This window comes from Polyodon spathula, chromosome 25 (genome assembly GCF_017654505.1).
Source record: "Polyodon spathula isolate WHYD16114869_AA chromosome 25, ASM1765450v1, whole genome shotgun sequence".
Taxonomy (NCBI): Eukaryota; Metazoa; Chordata; class Actinopteri; order Acipenseriformes; family Polyodontidae; genus Polyodon; species Polyodon spathula.
This window is the reverse complement of record NC_054558.1, coordinates 8,811,638-8,822,735: the sequence shown is the minus strand read 5'-3', so window position 1 is coordinate 8,822,735 and position 11,098 is coordinate 8,811,638. Positions and strand designations below refer to the sequence as shown.

The following is an 11,098-nucleotide window of genomic DNA, read 5'->3' as shown; positions in this document are numbered from 1 at the left end:
TTTTCCAATAAACCGACATTGTTTATCGCCAGTCAAACCGCAGGGTGGATGAATAAAGTTTTGAGTTCATACCAACAGATTTTTTTTCGTCTGTTGTATCTTCTTTAGCAGCCGCGCCTATCCCGATATAACCGATTCGGTTACATTGTTTACCGTCAGGTGTTTAAGCCTGACAATCAAACCGGCGTGTGTCCGCCCGTCACATATCAACAATAACCGTTCATCTGCCAGGACCAACGACACCTACGTGTGCAGCGCTAATGCAAAATTGCTTACAATTGAAGGTTTTGTTTAAATTTGTAACCCTACGCATTTTGCTACTTTGTAAATTACCTGACACTAATGGAAGTGTGTACAGCGGTGTGGCAGGACAGAAGCCCTGCGCATGAAGACGGGGTTTTGTGTAAATGTATATTATTGATATATTTAGATCAATTAATTAATGAAGTGCCTGGCGCTCCTGAGGAGAGAGCGAGAACGAAGGTTGGATATCGAAGAGTGAGTAAGCAAGTCGAAACCGCCGACAGCCGGACGAGTTGCTGCAGTTCATTATTACTGAACAGAGAAATTTAGTTCAGAGTTGTAGACCCTATTAAAGTTTTCGTACACTGTGTTGTTTGTGCTCCGTGCGTTGTTCAGTTCGCCAGCAGGGGGCGTATCAACTTCACCCTCCATCTCGATCTCCTGCCTGTCACTCAGCAGCGAATGCATGCACCCACACGGCAGATGGATGCTCTGTCACAGGCATTAATACCCTGTATCTTTTAGACCAGGGATTTAGGGGAGCACCCTAATAAAAGCTGAATCTGAAAACAAGTGTGTGAATTTAGTAATTGTTACAGCTGTGTATAATGGTATTTAAAACAGGATTCATTTGTCCGACTTTTTATATATCTGCCCTTTTATATATCTGTCCCAGCGCAGCCAGATAGGGACAGGCTACTGTATTTAACTGCACAGCAGATTCCCTAGTTATGTGATGATGAGCTGATAATATCTCTTCAGCCAAAGAAACAGGCCCCGTAATTTAAGATGTTATCATAATGAAAAGCAGTAATGTAGCTGAGATATGTACTAAAGCAGGGTCAGCTGTTTATTTCTCAAACTGACCATTTTAATACTTGGGACTGTAATTAGAAAGTGTGCTGCTGAGAGACAGGTGTTTTACACTGGTTTGCATTGCATATAGATCTCTCACATGCCCTAGAGTTTAGTATGAATTAGGACATTTAAGTGTTTCATATGCAATATTAAGCAGTGTATATTTTAAAATAAATTGTGAAGTGCTGGTTGGATTAAAAACCTAGACTGTTGTGTCCCAAAGGATCAGAGGTGAGAGAGTCTGCCGTGAGCAATGACACAGCGCACCAGCTGGAAATCTCACTCTTTCGGGCTGGAAGTCTCGTTCTTTGGGATAGTCAACTCTAGGGATCTCTGGAATAGAGGGAACTCTGTATTATGAAGTGAGTTTTTAGGGCAGCTGGCTCTATGGCTCCATGTTTATATATATATATATATATATATATATATATATATATATATATATATATATATATATATATATATATATGTTTATGTCATATGTTTCCACCTCCTGTTAATGTATTGGGGGTCCCATGTTAGTGCTTCTGACTGACGAAGGTTGAACAATTTTGGACCTTTTTATAAATAATCCCCTGCTGGTCAGTGTTACGCATTTAGCTTTAAAGGGAGGCAAAAGGTTTGGGGTTTCTGAAGAGCACTAACTGTGGGTCTTGAATTTCATGTTCTGGTCTCAACACACTTTTGACACCCAGGCCAAGACACATTACTTTAGGAGTTTGGGTTTTGTGTTCCAAAAGAACACAGCAAAGGATATAGAGGTGATCCTTGTAGTGTTCTGTGTGTCCCTCACTGAACAGCAAGGAGGGACGTCCAGTCTGTGTGTCCCTCACTGAATAGCAAGGAGGGATGTCCAGTCTGTGTGTCCCTCACTGAATAGCAAGGAGGGACGTCCAGTCTATTTGTCCCTCACTGAACAGCAAGGAGGGACATCCAGTCTGTGTGTCCCTCACTGAACAGCAAGGAGGGATGTCCAGTCTGCGTGTAATTGGTACAGAACCCCTCAGATACTACAGTGATACTCAAGACAAATTCAGACTGCATGAATCAGCCAGAACGCCCCCCTGGTGTCATGTGTCTTTTACCAAGACGGTCATGGGCAGCACATTAGCCCCTCCTTACCTCCCAGGATTAGTAGAGCGAGCACAGACTGTAGTGGGGAAGCTGAAGTGAGGAGGCTGTTCTTGAGAGTGCTAACATCCGAGCATTGAACTGCAGAGGTGTTCCTTCAATGGACATCTCTGATCCGTCAGGAAGCGTCGAGACACTAAAGGGAAACCTTGAAACACTCAGTAAGGTAATTCTCTTATTTTTATTATGATCCTTTTTGTACTAACACTGAAGAGATTTGTATAGAATGAACATGCTGTAGGCTCTACCTGCAACAGGAGATGGTGTAATATAACAGGGCTGCAAGCAGGGTGGCAGCCGGTTAGACTGAGAAACAGAGAGACATGCGTCTTGAAATGCAGACGCCAGGGCGACAGAACTCGGACACATTCCGAACGACCTGCAAACGCTGTCAAAATAAAAATATAAAATATCTAAAAACAATTTCAGTGGCACTGGTAGCCCCGTGCTCTGAAGAGAACATGCCATTCTGTTCTTGTTGATTCTCGAGGAACATCCCAGCTCTTTTTATATCAGATGAATCCCATGAGTCTGTGGGAGTCACTCCTGCCAACCGTACCTGAATAAACCGGGACTATAAATAAGTATGGTGTAAGAGCTCTGACTGACCCGGGAGTGGAAACACTCTGCTGTTTGCGTCGTTCAGTTATCCTTGGAGATATATTCAGCAAGCAAACTTCTTTCCGGGTGGAGCAATTAGATCTCAGCTCACTCCACGATTATAGGGCCCTATTTTGTCATTTTTTGTTGTTTTGAAGGGGGTTTAATCAGTTCAAACCTGTAGTCAGATGAAAACTCTATTTGTAACATACAAGGGCAATATTCACGTATGGCGGTAATGCTAAAACAATTGAGATTTTGCTGAATCGCACGCTCACGGTAATTCCCTAGCATCCTTCTGCAGACCAGGGTTTTAGAAGTGGTTACCTAGCCATGCTGTTGATGCTGAATTGTTGGGGTCCTTTAAGACCTGACAAAGTTTTTAGATCTATCAGGTACCAGGAACCGGCCCAACACTATATTTAGGCATGGGCTTTGATTTCCTCCTTCCATAAAAATCACCATGTGACTCTGTTAGCTCTACCTGTTTTGCAGCATAATATAGTGTTGAAATGAATCAGCTGCATGTTGAATGAACACAACGCAAACTTCATAAAATAAATAAACTATACCTTGAATCAAGTGGAGACAACAGAGTTGAAAGGTCAAGGTATTGTATGATTTTGAAAGAACCAGGAAGCAAAGATACAAAGAAAAGGATGGTACAACAACACAGGCCTGCACCTGTTAGGTTCAGGGCTCTCACTCCAGTGTTGTGTGTTTCAGTGTGTGGTGTGACTCTGCTGGTCCCAGTTCCCGGACAGTGGCCTGCAGACAGACCTGCTGACCAGACACGGAGAGCGAAGCAGGCATGGTTCTGCTGGAGGGAGCGGAGCTGGACAAGACCAGGACCAGGGTTCGACTGGAGCCCTTCGCTCACCAGGTGGGGGGCCACACGTCGATGATGCACTACGATGAGACCACAATATGCAAGCCCCTCTTCTCCCAAGAGCAGGTCTTCTATGAATCACTGCCAGCTGACATGAAGCCCTTCACCCCCCAGTACAGAGGTAGGGCATGGTGCAGCCAGCCGGACTACTGCACTGCTTTCAAAGCTCTGGCTTTCCAAGTGTTGGAACAATCTTGATAACACTGATTAGATCTTGATGGTCCAGCAGTTAAAGAAAAGCACTTGATACCAGGAGGTTCCACATTCAAATCCTGGCTCAGCCACTGACTCGCTGTGTGTGTCCCTGAGCAAGTCACTTAACCTCCTTGTGCTCCGTACTTCAGATGAGAGTAAAACCAAAGTCCTCCTGTAAGTGACTCTGCAGCAGCAGTTGAGATGCGTAGCTCACCCCTCCAGTCTAAATTGCTTTGGATAAAAGTGTCTGCAAAATGACTAATAATAGTAATGAATTATAATAACAGATCTCAGTTCAGTCCAGGATCATAGGGCGTATTTGTCAATGTTGTATTGTTTTCTGTTAGCGGGGAGTCTAATCAGTAACTGTGGCAAAGTGGTTTGCAGTGCAGTAGAATAATGACCCAACACAGTTCCACGATGAAAATAAGCTTTATTATTGCCTTAAATAATAAGACTGGCAATGCACACCAATGTGTAATGCCCAGTCAGAAATAGTAGTAATAACACACACTTAACACACACACACGATCGCAAGTCCAATAGTGAGTGCTCCTAGTGCAAGTGGTAAATTTACACAATAACGGTGACAACAGTAGTGCAGGGTTTGGTGCTGGCTTTTAGCAACAGCTCCCGGATATATTATCCGTCTCTAAATGACAAACGTGACAATTTAATAGACAGACAAAACAACACGGATCACTGGTACTCCTTTACAGGTCCTTTCGCAACCTTAACAAAGGAACAGATCGCTTCACCGCATCCCCTGATGTACCCTCAGTCACACCCCCTCCGGTAGAGAGCGCAATCACGTATCCTCCAATCCGCGATTGCCACATCGCCTACCGCATTACGGTGATGACTAATGGTATTGTGACTCCGCCCCCTTTCTGGATGGCCGACCCATCCAGTCCGGGACGCACTGTTCCTGTTATACAGCGCCCTCACAGGTCGGAGATTTATGACTTGGATTCACTCGCTCTCTGTCACAATAACGCTAAGACCATTTGCTGATACTTGCGTCATGTTTATTTGCTTTGGGATCTCCAGTTTCAGGGAGATGAATACTGTTTCATACTTCAGTGGTCAAAATGCATTTCAAACCGGCCCTTTGGAAACTGACATACAGTCCCGTTCCATCCTTGTCATTAGATCCTCATTAGACCCTTGTTAGATACTCATTAGAATACTAGTCACACTTGCAATGCGTCCCCTGCCTTACATGTCAGCTGCTGCTTTGAAATTACTTTTGTGACAGGCAGAGATACCCTACAGGCTAGGGAATCCCCAGCAATGACATCACAACGGATTTATGGACGCTAACACAGTGACCTTGTAAACTGACCAGAGAACACACCACAGACAACAAAGGCTTAATAAGCCCCCCTTTTATTTCCATGCTATTTTTTTATTGAAGTATTTATTTGTTTGTTTGTTTTAAAGGCACAGTCAGCATTTTTCACATGTGAAAAACACTGAAGCCAGCACCAAACTGATAGTAACCCTTGAAATGGGTTTTTATTACAGATGAGTTGCCCTCTGAATGACAGGTAGAAGGGAAAGTGCAGTTCTTGTTCCCTGTGGCTCAGCCCTGCGTTACCCTGGCCAAAGGAAAGCCTCCCGTTCACGCGGACGGGCAGCTGACACATCACAGGCCACATCGAGTTTCCCCTGAAATACTAACAGGAATGCAGGCCTGGCGCGGAGGCTGGATTATCGATGACGTTGTTTAGTTAGAGGAAACCCAATCTTTCTCTACTCATGTCCCTGTTTAAGTGCAGCCCCTGTGTGTTCACTGTCCCAGGAGAGACGCAGGGTAAGGCGAGAAAGAGACAGGGCACAGCTGTTGTTGCTGTCAGAATTACAGGACCACCCCCCCCCCCCCCCCGCCCTTCTCAGTATTACTGGTCAAGGGAAAACATAAGGAAACTTTATCCTTTTTGACCTTCTAGGTAATCAAAGCAAAAGAAAACCTCTTTAGACCCCAGGACAGAACTGGGATTCAGTACAGCCCCTTATCACTGTGATGCCACTGTGACACATGTACTAAGAGATAGAGATGGTGTGGCTTGCATAACACACACACACACACACACACACACACACCCCACCTCCCCCTTAAAAGGCTGCGGTACAGATCAGGAGACTCCTGCTACTTTATATCCTAGTGCTTTGGTACTGTGACTTCTTAAATCCAGGACATTTTCTAACGGTTCAGCACTTTAGACAAACTGCTGCATCCTGGAATCGGTGCTGCTGTCACATGGTCTGATCGCTGCGAGACAATTGGAGCGCTTGGGCACCAGGAAGCAGCAGCAATTCTCTTTGAAAAATCTGCATGTTCCAAATCACAGTATGAAAGCAAAGAAAAAAAAAAGATCTTCAACTGAAAAGAGTGATAACATTGGCAGAGGTACTAAGGTTTAGAATATGGATTTTACTCTCCATTTAATCAATTTTTTTATGGCTATATTTATAAAGGTAATATGCAGTGTTTCTGCACATGGTAGATTCTGATTTTTGACGAGTTAAAGTCTAATATTGTCACCGACTGGGGCACAGAACTGGGAACTGACAGTTGAACAGGGTGTAACTTACATACTTACCACAGGGCTCAGATTTCATTTCCCCTTAATCATAAAATGTGATCCACATTCCTTCCTGCCATGGCCTCCCACTCCTCACGTGAGCCTGGTCAAACTCAAACCAAGCACCAGCTGCATGCTCCGCTGATAATGGACCGAGCAGACCAAGGTTTCTTCAGTGTGCACGCAAATACAATGGGAGGAGCGTGACCAGAGGCAACCAAACTTACATACAAACCTGAAGAAAGTGTGCAGTGCAACACGTTTCCAAGCAGAAGAAACCCTGGCAGAGTCCTTCGCGGACCACAGAATTGCCATGGCTACAGAAGGTATACCCGGAATACCTCTCGCACCCCGGAGCTGGCACAGCTGCACGGAGTGCTTCTGGTGCTGACGTGGTAACATTGTACTGTAATCAATTCACTTCACTGGGGTTTGGTCATTCCGTTGTGATGCCATTGGTTTGTCAAAGTTCCCACTGCGGTCTCGTTCTACCACTGGCAGCCTCCTCCCATTGTAGCAGATCAGATATATATTATAAAGAGGGCTAGAGTATAAGATACATTGTGAACTTGGCTGGAGTTACCTGTTGCTAAGCGAATGGTCAATATTGCTGTCTGAAAGCATCACGCAATGTGCTTTATATGACAGCAACACACCGGTAAACATTTCCTCTCTCTGCTTATAGCATCTCAGCGATAAATATCTTTTATTAGGAGGCTCTTCAGAATGTGACAGCGATGGCTCTGGGCTCATTCCAGATCCCTGTGATTCTCAGAGCAGTCTCACCAGCAGAGGGTGATCTACACACAAACTATTTTTTTGTCCTGGAGTATAAAGCAACCCTCTAAGGGAGTGGGTGTTTCGTTCTGCCTTCAGGGCTCATCTCTGTTTACTTGGAGAAGGATAGCAGAGGGCACATCAGCCTGGTCGCCTTTCCTCAGAATGACAATGAGAGCCCAGCCCAAGAATCTCCTGTGGCAACAAGGAGGATACAACAGAGAGCCAAGACCAGCTGTGCAGCAGAGCACAAACCAGCCCGAGAGGGACCCCTGCTGGACAGAACCTGCAATGACAGGTACTTTTTTTATGACCAGGAGGCAAAGGCATTTAAAGCGTAATGAAGTACTTAGTTTAGAATCTGGATGGAATTTTAATTGCTTCAAATAAACAAGTGATAACGTGGTTAGAACAGTATTAGGAAGCCATGCACTGTTACAGTACTTCTGTCGTGAGAGTCCATTTAAAACATGGATGGGCTTTCCAGTGACGGGCAAGCTGAGAGAATTTCAATACTGAGCTTAAGATTTAAATCAGGGTTAGGGTCCAGACCATAGAAGAATCGCATTTAGGAAATTGTTAAAAAATGTGGTCTCGAGAACAATGGCTCCAAGACAGCGTTTCATGTGTTCAGTTCTGTCTTGAGCAAGTAATCCAGCCTTGTCTTTCTGATAACAAACAACTTTCATTTGGAGCATTAGCAGTACAGATGCAGGACACTAGTGAAACTCTGTTAAGTGGAGCCACATTAAGAGGCAATGCAAAATAATATCTATTACCATTTAGTGATCACTTTATATATGACACTGTAACAGTACATTAACAACATGTTCAAAAGAATGTAGTACAGTTGTACACTGGCCCTGTCTTTCTGCACCAGGTAGAGCGAGGCCCGTCTTTCTGCACCGATGCCCAATTCACTGTTTGCCAGTAAGCTTGCCAGTGTGTGTTGCCATGAATTCAGCTGTGGGTGTTACCGTGTTGTTCCCAGCAGAAGCAGTGTGTGCGGGACGGAGACGGGGAAGGGGAAGCAGGACACCTCCTTCCACACGAAGGATTCCAACGGGAATGAGAGTGCCACTCCGGAGAGGAGCAGCCACAACCCCTGGGGGCTTCACTGCCACCGCGCCCAGCTCACACGCATGTCCTCAGTCAGCAAAGACAACACGCCCTACAGTATCCTGAGCCCTTTGCTCGATTTACACTACCCATAATATATATATATATATATATATATATATATATATATATATATATATATATATATATATATATATATATATAATATTTATATCTACCCCCCATTAATTGGGGGGGGGGGGTAAATTTTAACATTCGACCAGTCCCTGGTCAAAGTGTTTCGTTTCACAAAGAACCGTCTGCACTATCGAACTGATAGCTTGCATTGTTATTTCATAAAAGTATACTCCTTAGCAAGTCTATAAGATTAAAAGATATTATTATTATTATTATTATTATTATTATTATTATTATTATTATTATTATTATTGTTGTTATTTTAATGGAAGTGAATTGGATTTAGAAGACTGCTACCTCAGACTGCTTTGTGAAACCAGCCCCTGGTGTTGATTTGCGGGTGAGACCCATTCTGTGTAGCTCCACTAGAGGGCACTGCAGCGTTGCCATATTCCTTGACCACAGCCTCAGAATTCCTGCTGCTGGAGAACGTGGCATCTGCGTTCCAGCTGCCCTGCATCCTGGACCTGAAGATGGGCACGCGGCAGCACGGGGAGGACGCCTCAGAGGAGAAGAAGAGGCGCCACATGAAGAAGTGTGAGCAGAGCACCTCCTCCTCGCTGGGCCTGAGGCTGGGCGGCATGCAGGTAGAGTCCAGACACCCCTCTGAGGAGCTGAGCAAGGGGGGGGCACCCTTGAGAGACACACATCTCCTTTCTAAAAGATGCACAGCTTTAGTCACAAAAAAAAATACAGTTTTTATAGGCAAAATAGAGATTTATGGATGTGCATTTTTTTATATGAAGACAACGGGGGTAAACTTGCCCCCATAAGTTTCTTTTCGCAATGAGATGCATTTTAAGAAGAAATCATCTGCACAAGTGCCAAATTCCTTGTGTAGGTCTACCTGAAGGGGTTCAAAGGTAATGCAGAACTCGGATTTCCTTGCACATCTCTAATTAGAAATAAGGGGGAGTGATATGCTAAAGCAGTAGTGGCAATCTTTAAGATTCCCGTGCTCTCTCCTTTGTGTCTGACCTTAAGCAGTTGTCTTCCTCAGGTCTACCAGGCGACCACCGGCCATTTCCTGTGCAGGAACAAGTATGACGGGCGGACGCTGACGGCGGAGGGCTTCCGGCAGGCTCTTTACCAGTACCTGCACGACGGGCTCCAGCTGAAGAGGGAGCTCCTCCAGCCGGTCCTGCAGAAGCTTAGTGCCCTGCGGGCAGTCATCGAGCGCCAGGGCTCCTACCGCTTCTACTCCAGCTCCTTGCTCCTCATTTACGAGGGCAAGAACAACAGCCCGGGCCGGTCCCCCTTCAGCACCCCGCCCAGAGTCGACGTCCGCATGATAGATTTCGCTCACACCACCTGCAGGGGTGCCACACCCAACCACTCCGCGTACGAGGGACCCGATCGCGGCTACATTTTCGGGGTGGAGAACCTGATTAATATGCTCCAGGAAATCAAGGACGGAGACTGAAGCAGCTTTGCAATGGACATCTCGCGAGCCATGTGCTCTGGAAACCACGCCTCGACCCAGCGGCTTACAGGCAGCCTTCGCAACCCTGTCACTTTATACTTGAGGCTGCAGCAGCAGAAGGCAACTTAGCAGTAGATGTGATGTCAGCAGCCCAGCGCATTGTTTCATGTGCTGAGCGCTCATTTTCAAAAGCTGTAGCCACCAGTTCATGGAAGCAGTTTGTGCATGACACAAGCAAATACTCTACCGGGTGTTTCAGGGCCAAACGGCTCCCAATTTTAGCATAAACATATTTTAAATGCTGCTTATGCCCTGCAAAGCTCCGGAAGATTCAGGGTTCCCCCATTGTTGCTCCTTGCTTGTGAACATTGCTGGAAGAACAATAACACTCCTGTGTGCTCCTGCTGTGGAACTCCATGCCAGAGCATGACGGCACATCTGAGTCTTTAAAAAAAAAAATCAAATCTCGTTTAAAACTGACTGACTTGAACTGCTCAGAGCCCTGTTTAGATGTTATCAATACATGGAATATTTTGGTGTTGGAACACAATGAAACTGCTAAGGACATTCCAGGTTGAAATGTCCCAGATTACTGCAATAACCCTGCAATCAATATTTTTTTCCAGCTAAGTATTTTGTAAATGAATTGCAGATGGAAGCTTGTAATCTGCATATTCTATGTTTTAAAAAGGAACGGTGCTAATAGATTTGTGCTGATGGGCTTGTTTTTCTGTATAATCGTATCCATTGCTATAAGCATCTGCTTGTGTTATATATGTATCTGCTTGCTGATCATGGAATGGATATTATCTGAAGCTACCTGCTCCTGAATGTTGCTTAAGTTTATAACATTTCTCCAAGAGATATCTGCAAGAGAACAGTTCAAAGTAGCAATGCTGCATCTACAGTTACAACGGATAATAAACATTATTCTTTACCAAGAGTCTGTGTGTGGCAGTGTGTCATTTATTATTATTATCAATCAATCAGTCAATCAATTTTTATTTTATACACTGCTTTCATAGTGGACCACCATCACAAAGCACTTTACAAGATGCAGTAACAACAAGAAAATCCATAATACTTTAAATACAGAGAAATGCATAATACATGATATACAGTTAAAAAAAAAAACTG

At 44.6% G+C, this 11,098-nt stretch overlaps 1 protein-coding gene across 2 annotated transcripts; it reads left to right on the top strand.

Moving 5' to 3' along the window:
* Positions 1-2,228: 2,228 nt before the first annotated feature.
* LOC121300223 (inositol hexakisphosphate kinase 1-like) lies at positions 2,229-10,898 on the top strand. 2 transcript variants are annotated; one of them, XM_041228719.1, is made up of 6 exons: positions 2,229-2,398; positions 3,559-3,842; positions 7,381-7,579; positions 8,276-8,457; positions 8,950-9,125; positions 9,539-10,898. In XM_041228719.1, exons 2-6 carry the CDS (start codon positions 3,644-3,646, stop codon positions 9,959-9,961), a joined length of 1,179 nt encoding a protein of 392 aa, XP_041084653.1. In that variant the 5' UTR covers positions 2,229-2,398; positions 3,559-3,643; the 3' UTR covers positions 9,962-10,898. The 2 variants fall into 2 exon arrangements, with proteins under 2 accessions (XP_041084653.1, XP_041084652.1); XM_041228718.1 differs by having other exon boundaries at positions 8,273-8,457.
* Positions 10,899-11,098: the final 200 nt, after the last annotated feature.